Source organism: Coregonus lavaretus (genome assembly GCF_964263955.1).
Source record: "Coregonus lavaretus genome assembly, chromosome: 17".
Taxonomy (NCBI): domain Eukaryota; kingdom Metazoa; phylum Chordata; class Actinopteri; order Salmoniformes; family Salmonidae; genus Coregonus; species Coregonus lavaretus.
Genome location: NC_140004.1, coordinates 31,272,037 through 31,296,322, shown reverse-complemented (window position 1 = coordinate 31,296,322; position 24,286 = coordinate 31,272,037). Strand labels below are relative to the sequence as shown.

The window sequence follows — 24,286 nt, the reverse complement described above, 5'->3', positions numbered from 1 at the left end:
ATTTCTTAATATTGTGCAGTTCTTTTGGCTTTGATGCCTCATGATTGAGTATTGCTCTGTTCAGGTAGACTGTGAGTTTGCTGTGATCTGATAGGGGTGTTAGTGGGCTGACTGTGAACGCTCTGAGAGACTCTGGGTTGAGGTCAGTGATAAAGTAATCTACAGTACTACTGCCAAGGGATGAGCTTGTAGGTGTACCTACCATAGGAGTCTCCTCGAAGCCTACCATTGACTATGTACAGACCCAGCATGCGACAGAGCTGCAGGAGTTGTGACCCATTTTTGTTGGTTGTTTTGTCATAGTTGTGTCTAGGGGGGCATTTTTGGGAGGAAATACAGTCACCTCCAGGTAGGTGTTTGTCTCCCTGTGTGCTGAGAGCGTCAGGTTCTTGTCCAGTTCTGGCATTTAGAACTAGAACCTGTCCCTGGGCCTGGAAATGGTTGATCTCCCTCTCTAGGATGGAGAAGATGTCATCGTTAAAGTATGGGGATTATATTGGGGGGATATAGGTAGCACACATAAGGACACTTTTCTCTGATAATTTCCTTATTAATTTCTAGCCAGATGTAAAATGTTCCTGTTGTGACTAATTTAATAGAGTGGGTTAGGTCTGCTCCATACCAAATTAGCATACCCCCTGAGTCTCTTCCCTGTTTCACACCTGGTAGTTTGGTGGATGGGACTACCAGCTCTCTGTAACCTAGAGGGCAACCAGTGGGTCCGTCTCCTCTATACCATGTTTCTTGTAGGATTATAATGTCTGTATTTCCAATGTATTTGATGAAGTCTGGGTCCCTGCTCTTTAGGCCAAAAGCAGATTACCTCAGACCTTGTATATTCCAGGATGAGATAGTAAAAGCTTTGTGTTCCATAGTGTTGTTTTCATGTGGTTTAGGCCCGGACCATTACAGTAGGTGTGAGCAGAGCATGTTGAGCATCTGATACATACCTCTTAGGTCGCAGGATGGGACTTGCGGGGGTGCATTAGTGGGGGTTGGGCCAGTTGCTCTGCTCACGGCCTGGGCATATGTGCGGCTGTCATGTTCTCTCTCTCTCTTTCTGTCTCTCTCTTGCTCTCTTTATTTCTCTCTCTGTAGCCTGTGTGTGTGTGTGTGCATGTGAGATGAGATGAGTAAGAGCATACATAGCCATAGTTGGTGACCTATAAAGAGGAGATTAAAGCATTCTCTGTGGCCCAGCTGGTTACACTGTGACGTCACACTCCCACCCCTTCCTCACTCCCCACAGCTAGGTCTGTGTGTCTGGCACACTGAGAGCATGTGGCTTCGCTAGCACCAGGCATATGGGTAAGCAGCAGGTACAACCTGAACAGGGAAGAGGAGACTGGATGAATGCTAGACATGGTAATGCAGGCCTTGCATCTGGAGAGAGAATAGGCCTGATAGAATAGATGACTAGGACTTATATCATGCCTAATAAAATAGAATCAGGCCTATTAGAATATAGCCTTGGCTCCCAGGCTTTGCTCAAGGTGAGTTGAAAGCCTATGATAATATAATGACTTGACCTAATATCAGGCCTAATATAATATTATATTGAGCCTAATAGAATAATACAATTAATGACATGTTCAAAAAAGGACTCCAAAAGCACAGGGCCAGTAGGCCTCATTTAAGATGTTAGGGTGGCAGGTAGACTAGTGGTTAAGAGTGTTGGGCCAGTAACTGAAAGGTCACTGGTTTGAATCCCCTAGGTGAAAAATCTGTTGATGTTCCCTTGAGCAACTTAACCCAAATGTTGTGTTACTCTGTATAAGAGTGTCTGCTAAAATTGAAGTGTAATGTTACAAATTGGTTCAGTTTCTTTAGGAAGACCTTATATAACCATTATAATTCCCCTGTGTGATAAAGAATAATCTTTAATGAGGTATCTTACATGAGTTCCTACATGGGTGGGATGTTTGTGTTTCCTGTTAATTATAATTTACCCTTGGTAAAGCTCTTCTTTTCCCATAGCTACTTGTTTTAATTAGTGAGAGTATACGACTAGGCCTACATCCTTTTCACATTCTGCCTCTAATGCACTGAATGCCCAGGCTGTTATCTCACTAATGAGTTGAAGCTCACTCTGATTTTAATTTATAATATAATTTTGTACCCTTGAATGTTGGATAACAGGGATGTTTATGCTTACACCCAGTCTCTTGGTTTGATGGTTCCCATTTGCATGAACCCCCAGCACATACACACACAATTTGAGTAGATCTCTACTTTTATTCATGTATATATACACACATATAAAAAATAAGGACATATGTACAATGATAATAAATAGACATGTTTTTACAAGCAAAATAAGTTACTTAACACCCTTAAAAAAAAAAAAACAGTCAGAGGAACTTTTGCAACTTAAAGCCAAAAAGGAAATTAATAATAATAATAATAATAATGGTAATATAATAATATTATTGAAAAACAGCAGAATATGAAGAGCCTTAGGTGAGAAGATTGTGGAAAGCGTTGTTTTGACAGGCAGAGTATAATAACTAGCCTATGTAGATCCAGAATTGTTACACACAGGTCGCACATGCAGATATCTTTTTTAGATTGAGCCTTACATCACTTTTGTTTGATGGATAATTTTCTTCTAAGACAGTTTTATGACAAAAAATGTAATACATAATTGTAAGACAAATCAGTTAAATATCTATACCAATCTTAACAGCTCCTGTAGCTTGAATGTACAGCAATCTCTTAAGGGTAATGTTAATAGATTGTAAAGTGTCTGAACCAGTGCTTGGTAACATATTCAATCTATACATATTCAATGTATAAATATTTAAGATTTTATATCAAACCTCAGATCATGAAATCACGAGTTATCATTTGGTTAAAAGGAAGTTGCTTTGCTTGGTTGGTCCTATGACGTTCTGATGATTTGTTTACTTTCTCATGTGGTATGAAGTCAGGGATCGGCGTCAGTAGATTACTACTGACATCTAAACAGGATGTTGACCAGCCACAAGCTTGTTGCCTTCTGAAGAAAAAACTCTAAATAAAATATGCAGGAAAGTTCCAGAGATGAGAGTTCTTTGAAGTTTAGTTGGACGGATTGTTGAAACTTAAATATCGAAGTGGAATAATAAAATAATATCAAATAATACCCTTTTCAAAAAAGCAACTGCAGTCTACTTTGGCTTATCCGAAGGTGAAGAGGCACAACAAAAGAAGAAGATGTTAAGAAGATGGATGTATTCATAAAGAAGTCCTTAACAACTCTTAAGCATTAATTCAACTTTTTTTAGTAGAAAACATTAGTATCTGCAAAAGTTTGAAACATTATACACTTCTTTTACAATTCTGATCATGTCATCAGAGATGTGTACAGTACATTTGCAGAGAAGATCATGCAACACTAGGATGAACTAACCACTGATGGCCAAGTAAGTAAGTACCTCTTCAACCCAGGGATCATTACAATATTCTATATCCCCTTCAGCTGTCTCTAGTCTACATTTTGGAGAGAAAGAAATAAACATTGTCCTCCTCTTGTTCCTCCTTTGTGTTGTGTTGTTCTGGTCCCTGCAGATATGTCACAAAGCCACCCCTAGAAGACAAAGCACAGGAAGAGGAACAGGTTAGAGTGGGCACACATAGTGATATATAGTCCCTGGAGCAGTATATTTCATTGTATATGCAACGCTGTAAAACTTGATTGTGGCAGTTATTTTTCTGGCTAGGTCTTTGGGTGTCTCTTAGGCTAGTCCCAGATTTGTTTGTACTGTCTTGCCAACTCCTACGTCATTGTCACGCCAAGTCATAACAATGACCTAGTAGTTGGCATGACAGCACAAACAGATCTGGGATCAGGATAGGTGTCTGTAGGCTTTCAGAGAGCGAGGGAGAGCCATACCTCTGATTGATGAGCCTCTGATCGCTCTCTGGAGCCGTTGGTTCGTCACAGGCCATTCATCTATCTACCATCTGTTGTCTGCTTGTCCATCTAACAGCACAGGCATTGTGGGTTTACAGTTCAGTGTCCATCCTTCTCTCTGAATTCAGGCTTTCCACAGTAGCGCCAGGTCATTCTCTGGACATCGGTAGGTAGGTAGGGAGGTGGGTGGGTATGTGGGTAAGTGGGTGAGGTTTAGGGAAATAAGGGGATATTAAAGGGTGTGTCTAGGACAGGTACAGTGCTATGGCCCCGCCCCCTCCAGGACATACTACTACATCCACCAGGTTTGGCATTCAGGGCAGTGCAGGGGAGAGAGGGCTCCTTTTGGCAGTTCAACCCGCCACCACCCCCACCCATACACATACATATTATAAAGCACTTGTTGAGACATCCACTGCAGTCGCAACAGTTTGGTGAGAGTTTACCTACATTCCCCCGTGCCATCCCTACTACATGGCTGAAAGCAATGCCTTCATTTAATCTCAAATTCTGAATAATAAGTGAATGTGCTGTTGTAGATTCTGTTGTGGGATTATGTCAAACAGACATTTCCATAATCACATCACAAGGAAGTGTATAAGTATCTGAATGGGTTTAACTGAAATTCCCATTAACCACTTGTGTAAATGTATAGTGCAGTTATTGTAAAAGTAGTACTAAAATGTATTTACTAGTGTGGAGGTTATTTGGGGAGATATCTACTTTGTGCAGGGATAGGAGAGGTAGGTACGTGCTTCTCTCACATTCTCATTCACATAGGGGTGCTTTAAAGCCATTGGTCTCCATTTGTCGCTTCCGTAGTCCGTAAGACTTTGAAAAACAACACATAGAAATGTCTTAATTTAAATTGTCACAATATATCAATGTGGCAGGGGTCGAAGACTTTCTCAGAAGAAAGACTGACAACGTGAAAAAAGTACAAATTGAGCCGAGAAAGTCTAATTGAGAGTTTGTCCTTCATGTAAACCCCATGTCTTTCACGCAAAACTTCCTTCATTCTCTCTCTCTCCATCCCTTTCCTTCCCAGGTTTTACCCCCGGAGAGAGGAACGTGATTGTCGTCTTGCTTTTGAGATTAATTTGTCTTTTTATGTGACTCTCTCACTCCCTTTGCTCACAAATACAAAATAGACTCCCATACTCCCATGTTAAGTGCAACAAGCGAAAAAGTCCCCAACAGAACAGAAAAAAGGCAAGCCAGCTCCTCCATCTTTCAGTCAGTCAACTTGTGCTGCTTGACTATTGGATTATTGGTATAGCGCTGAAGCTACAACCTTGTCAGGAGTTCTTGGTCCTCTCTTATCATGAAGCAGTGCTCTCAGGAAACCTCTCCATTTGTTTGACTGACATGCTTGAGGTGTAGGCCCTCTGCGTTCAATTGTCTTTAAATACAGAATTTACACAGCTTGAGATTTGCACAGTGAAAGCAAGTTAAACTGCTGAAGAAGTTAAAATGTGACAGCCAGTGTGGCGTATAATAATAAAAATAATAACAGGAGCGGATGCTGATGTGTGTGTCACATCACATGCTGTGTGTTAAAAACGTCTGCCGCCAGTCACAGAGTCAGCCAAATGAGCATTGGCAGAAAACGAGAGAAAGCATGGAGTGAGAGTGGAGCTGAGAAAGAGTGAGAGGAGTCCTGTAAAGGAGGGAGGTAGGTTAGTTGATGTTCGTTGTCTCTTGTTTTGTTTTTTCATTATGACGGGCGCGTAGAAAGACTACACAGACGACTCTTCAGGGTTGGCATCAGGCAGCACGCTCCTCTGCTGCAGGGTCCGACGCAGCTCCTCCTTGAAAGGGCTGGAGTAGTCGTTCCCGCCCCCGCTAAGCCCCAGCCCTCCTCCCCCAGAACCACCCCCGCTAACCCTCTCCTCCACGGCCGAGCTCAGGTTGAGGCGGATGTAGCCATTGCTGCCGGAACCCCTGATGTTGGTAAGGCTGAGCCGGCTGGGTGAGTGGATGGGCTGGCCGGGGATGGTGCTGGAAGACGCCGTGGGGGTGTGGTGGTGAGACTGGCTGCTGGGGCCCAGGGCGTGGCCCGGAACAATCTTCAGCGAGCCGTCTGAGTAGTAGTAGTTGGCGCCCGTCTCCCAGAAGCGGTCCTCGTCGCTGGGCATTTTGCTGGGCACGAAAGTGGGTGGCTCCTTGGGCAGGGTGATGGGGTAGACCAGGGTGCTCTCCAGAGGCTTCATGTCTGCCCCTTTACCTAGGGCCAGCTTCAGACGTCTCCTCAGATACAGAGCTGCCACCAATAGTAATAAACAGGCGGCCCCCAGGGTGATCACTAACACCCAGAACAGACCCATGCTGCCGTCAGGGGCCCGGGCCGCCATGACCACAGGAGAGCTTGCCACCACCGACACCTGGTAGCGCTGCATCTGAAACTTTACCCCCTGCTCCTCGGAGTAGCACACGTAGCGTCCCGCGTGCACTGGCATGGCGTTAGGGACCACCAGAGCCTTCAGGGCCTGGTCGAAGCGTGGCCCCCCGGCCTCCTCGTCTCCTAGCTGCAGCTCGCGGTCGTTGAGGACCCAGGAGGGCTGGGCCAGGTTAGACACCAGCTGGCAGGGAAGCACCATGTCTGATTCTACCACTACTGTCACATTCCTCAGCCGAGAGTGGTCTGGGAGAGAGAGAGAGAGAGAGAGAGAGAGAGAGAGAGAGAGGTTATGTGTTAGCCAATGTTTAATTCCTGAACTCTAAGTTCAACTCATCTCATCTCAATTCAGTTCAATTCACTTCTACTCTATTAGATTTCATTTATCAACTCTTTGTTCAACTCAACAAAAAAAATGCTCAATTCTAAGTTTAACTTCATTCAACAACTCTATCAAAATTACTACAGCTGTAGTGACCACCTATTGCCACAAGGGGTCACCAGTCCAGTTTCTCTTTCCCACTCACCAGGGCTGGGGATGGCCACAGGCTTGTCAAACTTGGCTTTGCCCCTGCTGAATCTCTCCAGCATCAGATCTTGGGATAGGGAGGAGGTAGACCTGTGGGAACAGAGAGCACAGAGAACAGGTATTAATAACATGTCTTTCTGCTATACTGTCTAAAAGGCCTCCACTGAGCTGCTGCTGGCACAGGAAGACCCAGCCCACTGAGCAGGGGCAGAGGGGAGAGGGGGAGGAGGGAGGGAGGGAGCGAAGGGGGAGGCAGAACCCCTGAGCAGGGGCAGAGGGGAGAGGCAGACATGCTCACCCGCGGTGGAGGTCGATTCGGACACAGGCACGGCCCTCGCTGTCCCAGGCGCAGTAGGGGTCCCGGGACAGAAGGCAGTCTGGCTGTGACTGATAGCGGCTGCAGTTAGCCAAGGGCAGCTGGAGCACCTTTGAACGCGAGCCAATGTATAAGTACTTCTGCAGACATAGACAGAGAAAGAGGGAGAGAGAGGGGGGGAAATAGAAAAATAACAGAGAGGGCAGCGGAGATAATAGGATAATCACTTTAAATTACAATAACATTTTGTTCTGCTAGAGAGAAAAGCTTGTTATGAAATCGCTGGCCATGAAAAGCCTGGTTTAATTAGATAAGGATCTGCATGAGTGTAATGCCAGTCAACATGTGAGTGTAATGTCGTAAAACAGAGGTGATGAGTAGGGCCAGGAGTCACATGGTCATCTGAGGGGATAATGGTGATGAGTAGGGCCAGGAGTCACATGGTCATCTGAGGGGATAATGGTGATGAGTAGGCCAGGAGTCACATGGTCATCTGAGGGGATAATGGTGATGAGTAGGGCCAGGAGTCACATGGTCATCTGAGGGGATAATGGTGATGAGTAGAGCCAGGAGTCACATGGTCAGAGAAGACTCCTGTCTCCAGTGATTGTCTATGTGTAAGTAAGCCTTGTCCAAGCCAGAACGGCCCATAGGGAAGGACCCTATCTCCTGTTTCTGTAGTGTGAGGCAGCTTGATGCACAAGTACACAATGTTGGTCTGTCAATCTGTAAAGCTGGAGAAAACTCCAGACCCTAGAGACAGTCCATGATGGGGTAGAACCAGGGATACCTCCTGGGCCTGGTGACAGTCTACTATATGTAGGGCTGGGGGAAACTCCTATGCCTAGTGTAGGGTTGCAAAATTCCTGGAACCTTCAATAAATTCCCTGGTTTCACCAAAATTATGGTTGGAGTCAGGAGGGAATAAGCAGGAAATCCGAAATCCTCCAACCAGGATTTCTGGAAAACCAGGGAATTTATTGAAACCCTAGCCTAGTGTTGAGTGTTACCTTGGTGTGAGAGATGGTCAGGCTGTCCACTGGCTGGGGAGAATCAAACAGCTGTATCTCTTCAATCACATGGGCCTCCGAGCCTAGGATCACTACCCTCTGTAACCAGCCATCCGCTAGAGGAGGAGAGGAGAGGGGGAGGGGAAAAGGAGATAAAAGAGTGCAATGAAAGAGAGTAGGAGAAGAGAGGAAAGGTAGAGGAGAGAAAAGAGGGTAGGACGATAGGAGAAAACAGATGGAAAGAGAGGAGAGAAAAGAGAAGAGGGGATAAAGAGGAAAGGTAGGAGGAAGGATTAGGTAAGATGAGAGGAGAGAGATATATAATGTCAGAATATTGTACTGTAGTTTTCTATATGGGTAGTATTGTGATCAAGGTTACATCCCCTGCTTTGAAAGGCGATTGAGCTGCTGCTTCCGGCGGTGTGACATTGTGTGTCTGTCTGGGTGTATGAGGCTTTTATGAGCAGAGATGTGCTGTGTGTGCTGCGCCTGCCCTGCCTCCCGCCCTCACCACAGTGGGACTGTTACGGATAATGTGAGGGACTGACCCTGCAACCTACGGGAGCCTGGCACAGAGCAGAGCAACAACACACACACACACACACACACACACACACACATCATGCTCCTGTCTCGTTGTGTCAGGGCATTTCAGCTAATCCCCCAATCCCATCCTCCGTTTCTAAACGCCCTCGCCAGACTCGTTCTCTCCGCATAAGCTATCGTCCTGCTGCAGTTAATAGCTAATCAAGCCGGCAGCCTAACTGGCAGTGTGTACGTCTGCCAAGGGCCCCGTTGAGTTTGTGCTGTGAAGCACATCAGCAGGGGGCCTACCAGGCTACTGAGTCCATCGTCACTCTGACAGTTATGGGCCTCCAACACACCACAGGCACAGTAAGGGAAACACTCTACACTGCATTGCAGTGAGTGGAATTATAAATAGCTAGTAGGCTGCTTAACGGGAAGTACTGTAGTTGGAGTAGGATGAAGTTGTCTTGAAACTGCCTGAACACTGATCTCTTGTAAATTGTGGGTCTTCTTGAGGGTTTTCTTGGGATTAGGGGTAAAGTAAATTGTGGTTCAGGGCAATTTCTCTAGCATATTAGTGAGCATAAAGGTTCATCTGGGCCCTGTCAGAATGTACCATAAACATACCTACTGTATATTCATCATCGGTAGGTACCTACAGAGCATGTTGTATTCCCTGTCAGTGGTTACCTGTTCCTATGAACAGTATATAGTTGTACATAGTTATAGTGCCTTCAGAAAGTATTCATATCCCTTGACTTATTTCACATTTTGTTGTGTTACAGCCTGAATTCCAAATGGATTAAATATATGTTTTTTCTCACCCATCTACACACAATACCACATAATGACAAAATTAAAACATGTTTTTAGAAATGTTTGCAATTTTATTGAAAATGAAATACAGAAATATCAAGTATAAGTATATATAAGTATTCACACCCCTGAGTCAATATATGTTAGAATCACCTTTGGCAGCGATTACAGCTGTGAGTCTTTCTGGGTAAGTCTCTAAGAGCTTTGCACACCTGGATTGTACAATATTTGCACATTATTCTTTAAAAAAATATTTAAGCTTTGTCAAGTTGGTTGCTGATCATTGCTAGGCAGCCATTTTCAGGTCTTACCATAGATTTTCAAGCCGATTTAAGTCAAAACTGTAACTAAGCCCCTCAGGAACATTCAATGTTGTCTTGGTAAACAACTCCAGTGTATATTTGGCCTTGTGTTTTAGGTTATTGTCCTGTTGAAAGGTGAATTAATCTCCCAGTGTCTGGTGGAAAGCAGACTGAACCAGGTTTTCCTCTAAGATTTTGCCTGTGCTTAGCTCCATTCCGTTTCTTTTTATCCTGAAAAACTCCCAAGTGCTTAACAATTACAAGCATACCCATAACATGATGCATCCACCACTATGCTTGAAAATATGGAGAGTGGTACTCAGTAATGTGTTGTATTGGATTTGCCCCAAACATAACACTTTGTATTAATTGCTTTGCCACATTTTTTGCAGTATTACTTTAGTGTCTTGTTGCAAAAACAATGCATGTTTTGCAATATTTTTTATTCTGTACAGGCTTCCTTCTTTTCACTCTGTCAATTAAGTTAGTATTGTTGATCCATCCTCAGTTTTCTCCCATCACAGCCATTAAACTCTGTAACTGTTTGAAAGTAACCATTGGCCTCATGGTGAAATCCCTGAGCGGTTTCCTTCCTCTCCGGCAACTGAGTTAGGGAGGATGCCTGTATCTTTGTAGTGACTGGGTGTATTGATACACCATCTAAAGTGTAATTAATAACTTCACCATGCTCAAAGGGATATTCAATGTTTTTTTGTTTTTTGTTGTTGTACCCATTTATCAAGATGTGCCCTTCTTTGCGAGGCATTGGAAAACCTCCCTGTTCTTTGTGGTTGAATCTGTGTTAGAAATTCACTGCTCGACTGAGGGATCTTACAGATAATTGTATGTGTGGGGTACAGAGATGAGGTATTAATTCATAAATCATGTTAAACACTATTATTACACACAGAGTCCATGCAACTTATTATGTGACTTGTTAAGCAATTACGCACATTTCTACTCGCAAACCTATTTAGGCTTTCCATAAAAAATGTGGTTGAATACTTTATTTAGACATTTCAGCTTTTCATTTTTTATTAATTTTTACAATTTTCTAAAAACATAATACCACTTTGACATTATGGGGTATTGTGTGTAGGCCAGTGACTTAAAATAAAAATGTAAGCCATTTTAAATTCAGGCTGTAACACAACAACATTTTGAAAAGGTCAAGGGGTATGAATACTTTCTGAAGGCACTGTATCTGTGCCTATGAACAGTATAGTTGTATAGTTATATAGTTGCATATAGTTAGTTACCTGTGCCGATGAAAAGCATGTTGTATGCACGCTGGTCCAGGGAGCTGACCCGGTCCACTGCCAGGCGGGTGAAGTTGATGCCCTTGGTGAGCAGTAGGGGGCGAGCCTGGGCCTTCTCCTCCATCAGAGGGTGCTTCTTGGCAAAGTTGAGGGTGGCGTCTGGCAGCTGAAGAGAGCTGTTGTAGCCGTTCTCCCTGTGCCAGCTTGTAATGCACTGCACCGTGAAGAAGAAAGGAGAGACGAGACAGAAAGGAGAGAGAGAGGGAACAGAGAGAGGTGAGGGAGAGAGAGGAAGAAACAAGGAACGTTGTTAGTTGTGGGACAGGCTGGCATCGGTTGTTGGCTCTGATCGCTCTCCAGACTCCCTTCTCCCTGTCCAACTCTCTCCCTCCACCCTCCCTTCCCCTCTCTCCCTCCACCCTCCCTCCCTCCCCCTCTCCTCCCCCTCTCTCCCTCCACCCTCCCTCCCCCTCTCTCCCTCCACCCTCCCTCCACCCTCCCTCCCCCTCTCTCCCTCCCTCCTCCCTCCCCCACTCTCCCGCCACCCTCCCTCCCCCACTCTCCCTCCACCCTCCCTCCCCCACTCTCCCTCCACCCTCCCTCCCCCTCTCTCCCTCCACCCTCCCTCCCCCACTCTCCCTCCACCCTCCCTCCCCCACTCTCACTCCACCCTCCCTCCCCCATCCTCCCTCCCTCCACCCTCCCTCCCCCTCTCTCCCTCCACCCTCCCCCACTCTTCCTCCCTCCACCCTCCCTCCCCCTCTCTCCCTCCACCCTACCTCCCCCACTCTCCCTCCACCCTCCCTCCCCCTCTCTCCCTCCACCCTCCCTCCCCCACTCTCCAACCACCCCTCACTCCCCCACTCTCCCTCCACCCTCCCTCCCCCACTCTCCCTCCACCCTCTCTCCCCCTCTCTCCCTCCACCCTCCCTCCCCCACTCTCCCTCCACCCTCCCTCCCCACTCTCACTCCACCCTCCCTCCCCCACTCTCCCTCCATCCATCCATCACTCACCGCTCCAGGCCGTGGGCTGGGGACAGTGCCAGTGTATCGTCCCCATCTCTGTGAGCCCTCTCTGTACTCCTTATACGGGCCGTCAAACACCTTCTTCACCTCCCCTATCTGGTACTGACACACCGCTGACACATCCACATCCCCCCTGGGACAGGAGAGAGCAACAAAAAGATGGGTTTAAGATGATCAAATCAAATCAAATGTTATTTGTCACATGCGCCGAATACAACAGGTGTAGACCTTACCGTGAAATGCTTACTTGTAAGCCCTTAACCAACAATGCAGTTCAAGAAATAGAGTTTAGAAAATATTTACTAAATAAACTAAAGCAACAAATAAAATCAAAAGTAACACAATAAAATAACAATAACGAGGCTATATACAGGGCGTACCGAGTCAATGTGCGGGGGCACAGGTTAGTAGAGGTAATTTGTACATGTAGGTAGGGGTAAAGTGACTATGCATAGGTAATAAACAGCCAGTAGCAGCAGTGTCAATGTAAATAGTCCGGGTAGCCATTTGATTAATTGTTCATCAATCTTATGGCTTGGGGGTAGAAGCTGTTAAGGAGCCTTTTGGACCTAGACTTGGCGCTTCGGTAACGCTTGCCGTGCGGTAGCAGAGAGAACAGTCTATGACTTGGGTGACTGGAGTCTTTGACCATTTTTTGGGCCTTCCTCTGACACCTCCTAGTATATAGGTCCTGGATGGCAGGAAGCTTGGCCCCAGTGATGTACTGGGCCGTACGCACTACCCTCTGTAGCACCTTACGGTCGGATGCCGAGCAGTTACCATACCAGGCGGTGATGCAATCGGTCAGGATGCTCTCGATGGTGCAGCTGTAGAACATTGAGGATCTGGGGACCCATGCCAAATCTTTTCAGTCTCCTGAGGGGGAAAAGGTGTTGTCGTGCCCTCTTCATGACTGTATTGGTGTGTTTGGACCATGATAGTTTGTTGGTGATGTGGACACCAAGGAACTTGAAACTCTCGACCCACTCCGCTACAGCCCCGTCGATGTTAATGGGGCCTGTTCGGCCCTCCTTTTCCTGTAGTCCACGATCATCTCCTTTGTCTTGCTCACATTGAGGGAGAGGTTGTTATTAGCTAGGTGTGTTGTTTCTGTAGTCATTTTACATTGTCTGTTTGTATGACATAGGATATGAAGAAATAGGATGATGGTTGTGTTTTATTAGGAGAGAATAACTTAATTTTCTATAACAGAATTGGAAAAGTCCATCACAGGAGGTTGGTGGCACCTTAATTGGGTAGGACGTGCTCGTGATAATGGCAGGAGCAGAATTAGTGGAATGGTATCAAACACATGGTTTCTATGTATTTGATGCCATTCCATTAGCGCCGTTCCAGACATTATTATGAGCTGTCCTCCCCTCAGCAGCCTCCACTGAAGTCCATATATACACAGAGAAGACACATTAGCTGACTCAAGGCTAGTAAAACTGTAATTTCGGGTATAAAATAATATCTTCAAAATAATTGTAATAGTTTATAGACTTAGAAGTCACGCTAGGCCAGTGTTAGCAAAAGTGCTAAATTGGACAGAGAGTGCCTATTCTCTTTGGCACATCTAACTCCCTGGCAGTGCTATTGTGTCTGTGTCCCAAATGGCACCATATTCCCTATATAGTGCACTACTTTTGACCAGGGCCCACAGGGTTCTGTTTAAAAGTAATGCACTATTTAGGGAATAGATGCCATTTGGGGAAGCAGACAAACGCTATTCTCTTTGGCACATCAAACCCCCTGGCGTTAGTGTTATTGTGACTCACCATTGGGCGTGGAAGATGCCATAGAAGGTGGTGGTGCGCCAGTCGGTGCCTGGCAGGGTGAAGACTTCCCGCAGGTTGTTGAAGGTGACGTGGCGCTCAGGGAGAGAACACACCAGCCTGGCCTTCTGAAAGGTGGTCCACTTCTTCTGCAGGGTCCTGGTGCCCCCCAGATCACCCTGAGAGGAGAGACACATGGTCAGAAAGAGTAAAACGGAAGTGTGTGTGTCTCAGTGTAAATAGCCAGTTAGCAGTTACTTACCAGTACCCACAATGTCCTAACAATACACCACAACGTCCTAACAATACACAACAATGTCCTAACAATACACCACAATGTCCTAACAATACACAACAATGTCCTAACAATACACCACAATGTCCTGACAAAGTAGGAAAACAGGACTTTTTTTCTTTCATGTCCTGAATTTGTTAAAATGCTATTTTAGGCTTAAGAGTTAGGTTTAGGGTTTGAGGTTAAGGTAAGGCTTAGGGTTAAGGTTAGGGTTAGGAGTTAGGTTAAGGGCTAAGGAAAATAGGATTATTTTTACTCCCAAAAATGTCCTGAAAATTAACCATATATGCGTGTAGCCTACCTTGCAGACACGGGCCACCCTGGCCACAATGAGCTCTGTGTCACAGTCCAGCTCTACAGCTCTCTCACTGAAGAAGAAGTAGATCTTGTCATCGTCCCCCTCCTTACTGCCACTGCTCTCCCTCACCAAGGCCGAGCCCACAAAGTCGGGCTCTAAGAAGACAACACACACACACACACACACACACACACACACACACACACACACACAGGAGCATGAGAGACATGAACACACACACGCACGTATTCCCACAGTCACACACACACACACACAGGTACAGATTAAGGATCTTAATTTGAGCCAGTTTGCTACAGCAGGAAAATAATCCTACAGAAACAGGAAATGTGAATTATTATGTGGATTATAATGAATAAACTTTTTTGGGGGGAGGGTTTGATATTTTTTTTTTAGGACAAATCATTTTAAAGTGGAAATTACAAACTTTGGAAGCCTTTTTAAACCTTGAATACACTACAAGTTTGCATTTCCTGCTGTGCAGGAAAGTTCTCATGCAATAGGGTGATCAAATGAAGATCCTACATCTGTATGTCCGCACGGTCACACTCATGCGCACACACAAACACATGCACGCACTTACACACTGCCACCTCCACTCCCCCTAATCTCATACCCTCTCACATGAACTAATGTTTTACTCTCTAACCTCATCTCATCTACTTCCCTTCTATCATCTTCCATTATCTCTCTCTAACACCTCTTCCCCCTCTTCCCTCATGTATCACTCCTGTCCACTCCTCTAACCTCATCTCTCCACCTCTTACCCCTCTACCAGGCTTTTTCACACTCTTACCTGCTTTTTCTATCTCTCACTGCCTCTGAGGTCCTATTAGCTAGCCCCTTAGCCTCTCCATTTCTCATCTCCCTCTCCAACTCTTTCGCCATATCTAGAGTTCCATCATCCCCTCTCCCTCACTTCCTCCATCGACCTCTCTCATTCTATCCTTACTTTCTTTTTACATACAGTGAGGGAAAAAAGTATTTGATCCCCTGCTGATTTTGTACGTTTGCCCACTGACAAAGAAATGATCAGTCTATAATTTTAATGGTAGGTTTATCTGAACAGTGAGAGACAGAATAACAACAAAAAATCCAGAAGAACGCACGTCAAAAATATTATAAATGTATTTGCATTTTAATGAGGGAAATAAGTATTTGACCCCTCTGCAAAACATGACTTAGTACTTGGTGTCAAAACCCTTGTTGGCAATCACAGAGGTCAGACGTTTCTTGTAGTTGGCCACCAGGTTTGCACACATCTCAGGAGGGATTTTGTCCCACTCCTCTTTGCAGATCTTCTCCAAGTCATTAAGGTTTCGAGGCTGACGTTTGGCAACTCGAACCTTCAGCTCCCTCCACAGATTTTCTATGGGATTAAGGTCTGGAGACTGGCTAGGCCACTCCAGGACCTTAATGTGCTTCTTCTTGAGCCACTCCTTTGTTGCCTTGGCCGTGTGTTTTGGGTCATTGTCATGCTGGAATACCCATCCACGACCCATTTTCAATGCCCTGGTTCTCACCCAAGATTTGACGGTACATCGTCCCTTTGATGCTGTGAAGTTGTCCTGTCCCCTTAGCAGAAAAACACCCCCAAAGCATAATGTTTCCACCTCCATGTTTGACGGTGGGGATGGTGTTCTTGGGGTCATAGGCAGCATTCCTCCTCCTCCAAACACGGCGAGTTGAGTTGATGACAAAAGCGCTCCATTTTGGTCTCATCTGACCACAACACTTTCACCCAGTTCTCTTCTGAATCATTCAGATGTTCATTGGCAAACTTCAAACGGGCATGTATATGTGCTTTCTTGAGCAGGGGGACCTTGCGGGCGCTGCAGGATTTCAGTACTTCACGGCGTAGTGTGTTACCAATTGTTTTCTTGGTGATTATGGTCCCAGCTGCCTTGAGATCATTGACAAGATCCTCCTGTGTAGTTCTGGGCTTTCCTCACCATTCTCATGATCATTGCAACTCCACGAGGTGAGATCTTGCATGGAGCCCCAGGCCGAGGGAGATTGACAGTTCTTTTGTGTTTCTCCATTTGCGAATAATCGCACCAACTGTTGTCACCTTCTCACCAAGCTGCTTGCCGATGGTCTTGTAGCCCATTCCAGCCTTGTGTAGGTCTACAATCTTGTCCCTGACATCTTTGGAGAGCTCTTTGGTCTTGGCCATCGGAGACCACCATGGAGAGTTTGGAATCTGATTGATTGATTGCTTCTGTGGACAGGTGTCTTTTATACAGGTAACAAGCTGAGATTAGGAGCACTCCCTTTAAGAGTGTGCTCCTAATCTCAGCTCGTTACCTGTATAAAAGACACCTGGGAGCCAGAAATATTTCTGATTGAGAGGGGGTCAAATACTTATTTCCCTCATTAAAATGCAAATCAATTTATAACATTTTTGACATGGGTTTTTCTGGATTTTTTTGTTGTTATTCTGTCTCTCACTGTTCAAATAAACCTACCATTAAAATTATAGACTGATAATTTCTTTGTCAGTGGGCAAACGTACAAAATCAGCAGGGGATCAAATACTTTTTCCCCCTCACTGTACCTCTTCCCTCTCTTTCTCTATCTTTTCTCTCTCTCTTTCTCCATCTGTCCTCCCTATTCCTCCTCTATTTTCCTCTCTCTCTCTCTCTCTCTCTCTCTCTCTCTCTCTCTCTCTCTCTCTCTCCTCTCCTCTCTCTCTCTCACCGTTGAGCCAGGCCGGCAGGTATTCACTCTTCATGCTGTAGTGTTGCTGTCCTAGGTTCCTCAGGATCACAGGCTCAGTACCCAGGAAGTTGTTCAGTGTGGCTGAGTACAGCTCCTTGTCTGGGAGACACAGAGTCAGGCAGAATGAGCACCATTACAGAACATTTACACATAGAATAAAATAGAGTAGAGTAGAATGGAGTAGAATACATGACTTACCCACTATGAGGCCTGTGTGGCCTTTGGCAGGGTCGTAGGGACACTTGCCCTTCCCATCCTCCAGGGAGCCAGGGTTGAGACTGAAGTGGTCTGCATTCTGTGGGTTGACAACAGGACACACACACAGACACACAGACACAGACACACACACAGAGACACAGGTGGTCAGTGGTCAGTGTATGACTAACACAGCTCCAGGCTCTGTCTGTCCGTGACAACAGTTCTAACAGGAGCCACAGTCCTTGCTCCCTGCCTCCGCCACACTGTCTTATCATATCACCGTCAGGCACACACACACACACACACACACACACACACACACACACACACACACACACACACACACACACACACACGTAGAGCCAGATACCACGGCCTCGTTTGCATTGGAAATTCTTTCCTTTGACACAGAGGATTCAGCCGTATGGGGAGGATGTGGTGTGGATGCGTCAGATAGAAGATACAAGACATGACACCATGTCACTGGTGCTGCTAGCTGTGAAACCACCACAAGGACAGCTCAACTGCAATATCTCCTCCAGACAGAGTGGGATGAAGACACAGATTTACGGCCAGGATGTGATTGAGACCTTGTTGGTACCAAATGGCACCCTATTCCCTTCTAAGTGCACTAAGAAGGGAATAGGTTGTCATTTGGGACTCGGCCATTGAGAGCCACTCACGATGTAGGTGCACTTGGGCTGGAAGGCGTATGTTCCACAGGTGTAGAGGTGGGTGTGGTTGTAGCTCTGCAGGAAGCGGATGTAGTTGAAGCACTCCGTCTGTGGGAGGGGGAGAGGAGACTAAGACTGAAGCATAATATTCTACCATTCATAGCAATAATCATCGACTCAATCTAATAAGGTACTCAAATGTAAACAGAAACTTGAAGGATCCGTACCTGGTTGTTCTTGCCCTTGGCAGAACACGCTCTCTTATTCTCCTGTGGTGCTGGCCACTCAATCTGAGGGAGAACGATTAAGAGAGGGAGCGATAGAGGGATGAGTGGAAGAGAGACAGTAACAGATAGTGGGGGAGAGAGAGAGATGGTGGGAGAGAGAGAGATGGTGGGGGAGAGAGAGAGATGGATCAGAGAGAGAGAGAGAGAGAGATGGATCAGAGAGATATGGATCAGAGCGAGAGAGAGATGGATCAGAGAGAGAGAGATGGATCAGAGAGAGAGAGATGGATCAGAGAGAGAGAGAGATGGATCAGAGAGAGAGAGGTGGATCAGAGAGAGAGATGGATCAGAGAGAGAGAGAGAGATGGATCAGAGAGAGAGAGAGAGAGAGAGAGATGGATCAGAGAGAGAGAGATGGATCAGAGAGAGATGGATCAGAGAGAGAGAGAGAGAGAGAGAGAGAGAGAGATGGATCAGAGAGAGAGATGGTGGGAGAGAGAGAGATGGTGGGGAAGAGAGAGAGATGAGAGGATAACACAGCAGATGGTGAGATAGGTGCAGAGGTGGGACATAATGAGGCAGTTGGCATCCAGTGGCCCTATCGTCCCTCTAAACCTCACCAGAACAGCAGCAAACAGGTGGGCTGCTTATTACTGGGATGCTCACAACACAGAACTGTTGGATGTTCATAATCAATCACACAACAATCCAATGAATGCTCATTATAAAGTTAAATCAGATAACAATCGCTATACTGCTGTTCAAAGACGCACATGTCTGAGTGGATATAAAATGTGAGGTACAGAGGCATGTTAACAAGTTTTACCAAGCCTTCATTGTACTAAGCTTTTTATGGAATAATTACATTGATTAACATTCATATAGATAATCATGTAATCACTTTGTTACCCCTCCACCACTGAACAAATGGCATCAGAATCAGAATATTTTAATTCCATTCAACATAGTTAAGGAATGTTGCACAAGAAACAAACTGCACTCGTGTAGCATGTCTATGGGGTTGAGGTTGTAGCTGTGGTTGGTGTCTGCTGTGCTGAGGTGTGTGTGTGTGTGTCTGTCTGTCTGTGTGTAGTTACCAGAGGTCGTAGTTGTCTGCTGATGTCGTTAGGGTCCAGGGCGAATAGGACCTCTCTAGCTCCTACATATAGAACCCTCTCGTGTTCTGCTAGAGTCACCATGGTGTAGTTCCACACACCTAGAGCCCGGAACCTGGCCATGCTGTCCAGCACCTCTGTAGAAAAACACACATACAGTGCCTTCAGAAAGTATTCATACCCCTTGAATTATTCCACATTTTGTTGTGTTACAGCCTGAATTCAAAATGGATTAAATGTATTTTTTCCACCCATCTATACACAATACAAAGTGAAAACTTGGGTAAGTCTCTAAGAGCTTTGCACACCTGGATTGTACAATATTTTTACAATTCTTCAAGCTCTGTCAAGTTGAGCATTGCTAGACAGCTATTTTCAAGTTTTGCCATATATTTTCAAGCCGATTTAAGTCAAAACTGTAACTAAGCCCCTTAGGAACATTCAATGTCGTCTTGGTAAGCAACTCCAGTGTATATTTGGCCTTGTGTTTTAGGTTATTGTCTTGCTGAAAGGTGAATTTGTCTCCCAGTGTCTGTTGGAAAGCAGACTGAACCAGGTTTTACTCTAGGATTTTGCCTGTGCTTAGCTTCAACTTTTTTACCCTAGAAAACTCCCTAGTCCTTGCCGATGACAAGCATACCCATAACATGATGCAGCCACCACCATTCATGAAAATATGAAGAGTGGTACTCAGTGATGTGTTGTGTTGGATTTGCCCCAAACATAATGCTTTGTATTCAGGATATGAAGTTCATTTTTTTGCCAAATTTTTTGCAGTTTTACTTTAGTGCCTTATTGCATACAGGATGCATGTTTTGTAATATTTTTATTCTGTACAGGCTTCCTTCTGTTCACTTTGTAATTTAGGTTAGTATTGTGGAGTAACCACAATGTTGCTGATCCATCCTCAGTTTTCTCCTATCACAGCCATTAAACTCTGTAACCATTTCTTTGTAGTGACTGGGTGTATTGATGCACAGTCCAACGTGTAATTAATAACTTCACCATGCTCAAAGAGTTATTCAATGTCTGCTTTTTATTTATTTTTACCCATCTACCAATAGGTGCCCTTCTTTGCGAGCCATTGGAAAACCTCCCTGGTCTTTGTGGTTGAATCTGTGTTTGAAATTCACTGCTCGACTGAGGGACCTTACAGATAATTGTATGTGTGGGGTACAAAGATGAGGTAGTCATTCAAAAATCATGTTAAACACTATTATGGCACACAGAGTGAGTCCATGCAACGTATTATGTGACTTGTTAAGTACATTTTTACTCCTGAACTTAATTAGGCTTGCCATAACAAAGGGGTTGAATACTTATTGACTCAAGACATTTCAGCTTTTCATTTTTAATTAATTTGTAAACGTTTCTAAAAACGTTGACATTATCGGGTATTGTGCGTAGGCCAGTGACACAAAATCTCAATTTAATCCATTTTAAATTCAGGCAGAAACACATCAAAATGTGGAAAAAGTCAAGGGGTGTGAATACTTTCTGAAGGCACTGTACCTAGATAATACAGTTCGAAACACACACGTTTCACTTGACCTGAAGATGGCAATGTACATCGAATCGTCATACATGTTTATGTCACAAATTAAAAACCTTTGGGGCCATAATTATCAGAGTTCAGCAGCAGTGGGATGTTGATGACTTTCTCTGTCATCAAAGTGGCACACACACAGAGACACATGAATAGGCACAACCACACATACACACCCTCCCAACACACACACACACACACACACACACACACACACACACACACACACACACACACACACACACACTATGCAGTAAAACACAAACATAAGACACTGACAGAGTGGAAATGAAAATGCAGTGTAGTTTCCATTATCCATGCCTGTGTTCCCTGTCGTGTCACCGTGCCTCGCTCTTATCAAAAGGAAGTCATGTGCGAAACGTCAGACAAGCCTCAGTAAAGTGATATCATGAATTGAATAATATTCCTGTTCCTCTAAAAATAAAACCTGAGCTCCTACAGGAGGGGTGGACTTCACTTCTGATTTATGGTGACAATGTCATGTGACTTTCTTTCTGGCCTAGTTTGAGGGTATAGCAATGAACCAGAACTATAGTGGTGGGTTGGAGGCCAACAAGTCAGAGAGAGAGAGAGAGAGAGAGAGAGAAAGAGAAAGAGAGGGGGAGGTAGAGAGACAGAGAAAGAGAGCAAGAGAGGAGAGGAAACTCGAGGGGATAGGCAGTGAGGAGAAGGGAATAAACGTGGAATATAGTTATTATCTAGAGAGCAGCAGCGTATAAACATTGGAGGGTATGGGCGCGTGTGCTGGATGAGGAGAGACACACGCGCCCATACCCCCCCTATCTTATCACAACACAACTGATTGGCTCAAACGCATTACGAAGGAAAGAAATTCCACAAATTAACTTTTAAGAAGGCACACATGTTAATTGAAATGCATTCCAGGTGACTACCTCATGAAGCTGGTTGAGAGAATGCCAAGAGTGTGCAAAGCTGTCATCAAGGCAAAAGGTGGCTATTTGAAGAATCTCAAATATAAAATATATTTTGATTTGTTTAACACTTTTTTGGTTACTACATGATTCCATATGTGTTATTTCATAGTTTTAATGTCTTCACTATTATTCTACAATGTAGGAAAAAATAAAGAAAAACCCTGGAATGAGTAGGCGTGTCCAAACTTTTGACTGGTACTGTATATACAAATCTTGACTGGTACTGTATATACAAATCTTGCTAAAGTGCAAAAATTCTACATTTTGCCGATTGTGGGTGAGGCAGCTCTGTGCATCCTCTGTGACTTCTAGGAAGATTTTAACCCACTTAACACCAACATTTATCCAAGTTTTCACCATCATTGTAAAGGCCTAGTTATTTTGTTAACAATTACATTTTTTAAGATTATTATTCACTTTAAGTTAAAAAACAACAACCTGTCCCTCATTTTAAGGGCAACCATGTTACACATCAACACTGTTACCCATAGATAGACAGGCTAGAAATGTTTTAACAATTTCCATTTTTTGAAAGCTTGCATTCAATTGCCCCTCCCTGTTGCACACAACAAGCTTCCATTCCCTCTGTCACAATAGGATTTATGGATGATTTAAGATGAAATCGTCAACCCTGTTACGGTCAACCCTGTTACGGTCAACCCTGTTACTTTATTTGGCACTTAATAGGCACTTTGTATATTTTTTGTTGTTGATGGGAAAACATGTTTTTTATTAAGTTGAACATATGCTCTTTATGACAATGTTAAATTTAGGCGAAATAAAAAGTTGTTTTCACCAAGTTACACTACTCAAAAGGCACCTAATTGGGGGAATGACCCAGGTACCCACATGGAGATAAATACACACACAAACAGTAGTTTAACAGACGCACACACACACCCAGTTGTTGCACTAGAGAAACTTCAGAAGGGGTTGTATTGAAAGTCAAGGCATGAGACAATGAGTACAGGGAGAGCGATGGGAAGTGCTGTGTAAATGCTGTAGATTAGGGGAGGGAGTGGTGAGAGAAGGGGGAAGTGGACTAGGAGAGATGGGGGAGGAGGAGTGGGAGGGCAAACATGGAGAGGAAATGCTAAAAGTGGATTAACACAACAACAAGAGGAGATAGGAGAGAGGAGGGGGTTGAAAAGCAGAAACAGGGTCGTCTCTGAAGCAGTGGGAGACTGCAGTTTAATTCTACATCAAGAAGATGAAATCAAGTTGATTTCTTCCACAAATGACCTTTCTGAAGAAGAGTGCCCACTTCGCGTTGCCTGGCTGCTCGGCTCAGGGAGAGAGAAGAATTGAGAGAGCGACAATGAGAGAGAAGAACAGAGAGAGAGAATGGCGCAAGGATGGATTAATGATAATTATAACTGTTTTGTGATGGACCCCCAGCAGTTTACAGAACAATATGACTTAGAGCCCCTCTACTCCACTTTAGATCATGACATCTGCTCCATACTATTAACCCCATTCAACCAGGGACATAGTGGAGGATGGAGGGATCCTCTCTCAATTCAATTCCATTCAAAGGGCTTTCTTGGCATGGGACACATACTGTATGTTTACATTGCCAAAGCAAGTGAAATAGATAATAAACAAAAGTGAAATAAACAAGAAAAAATTTACAGTAAACATTACACTCTCTCTGTCTTTCCTCTCTGTCTGTTCTCCCCCCAATCACACACCCTACCTCCATCCATCTATCCCTCCCTCCATCCATCCCTCCCAACCGCTCATTACCGTAAATGGTGGGCAGAGAGATAAATAATTTTTAACAAAAATCCAATTTTGATAAACTCCCATATCTATTAGGTGAAATACCACAGTGTGCCATCACAGCAGCAAGATCTGTGACATGTTACCACAATAAAAAGGTAACCAGTGGGGCGGCAGGTAGCTTAGTGGTTAAGAGCGTTGTGCCAGTAACCGAAAGGTCGCTGGTTATAATCCAGCCGACTAGGTGAAAAATCTGTCGATGTGCCCTTGAGCAAGTCACTTAACCCTAATTGCTCATGTAAGTCGCTCTGGATAAGAGTGTCTGATAAATGACAAAAAAATAAAGAATAACACCATTGTAAATACAACCCATATTTATGTTGATTTATTTTCCCTTTTGTACTTTAACTATTTGCACATCGTTACAACACTGTATAAATACATAATATGACATTTTAAATGTCTCTATTCCCCTGAAACTTTATGAATGTAATGTTTACTGTTAATTTTTTATTGTTGATTTCACTTTTGTTTATTATCTATTTTCAATTGCTTTGGCAATGCAAACATATGTTTCCCATGCCAATAAAGCCTGTTCAATCAGCGCCACTCATTTGCATTGGTTTTCCTTTGAAGATTTAGTCTCATTCTCCGCATCAAAG

The 24,286-nt window shown here is 44.5% G+C and overlaps 1 protein-coding gene across 1 annotated transcript in view; it reads right to left on the bottom strand.

Annotated features, from left to right (window-relative positions):
* Positions 1-2,306: 2,306 nt before the first annotated feature.
* sema4c (sema domain, immunoglobulin domain (Ig), transmembrane domain (TM) and short cytoplasmic domain, (semaphorin) 4C) overlaps positions 2,307-24,286 on the bottom strand; it is a 72,398-nt gene continuing 50,418 nt past the window's right edge. The window contains exons 3-16 of the mRNA XM_084180747.1: positions 19,383-19,537; positions 18,286-18,348; positions 18,068-18,166; positions 17,385-17,481; positions 17,166-17,285; positions 14,451-14,602; positions 13,858-14,033; positions 12,068-12,212; positions 11,054-11,267; positions 8,149-8,264; positions 7,121-7,278; positions 6,821-6,912; positions 3,875-6,539; positions 2,307-3,568 (exon numbers count right to left, since the gene is read on the bottom strand). Coding sequence (XP_084036873.1) covers positions 5,635-6,539; positions 6,821-6,912; positions 7,121-7,278; positions 8,149-8,264; positions 11,054-11,267; positions 12,068-12,212; positions 13,858-14,033; positions 14,451-14,602; positions 17,166-17,285; positions 17,385-17,481; positions 18,068-18,166; positions 18,286-18,348; positions 19,383-19,537 — 2,492 coding nt within the window. The 3' untranslated portion in view covers positions 2,307-3,568; positions 3,875-5,634. The remainder of the gene's footprint in view (positions 3,569-3,874; positions 6,540-6,820; positions 6,913-7,120; positions 7,279-8,148; positions 8,265-11,053; positions 11,268-12,067; positions 12,213-13,857; positions 14,034-14,450; positions 14,603-17,165; positions 17,286-17,384; positions 17,482-18,067; positions 18,167-18,285; positions 18,349-19,382; positions 19,538-24,286) is intronic.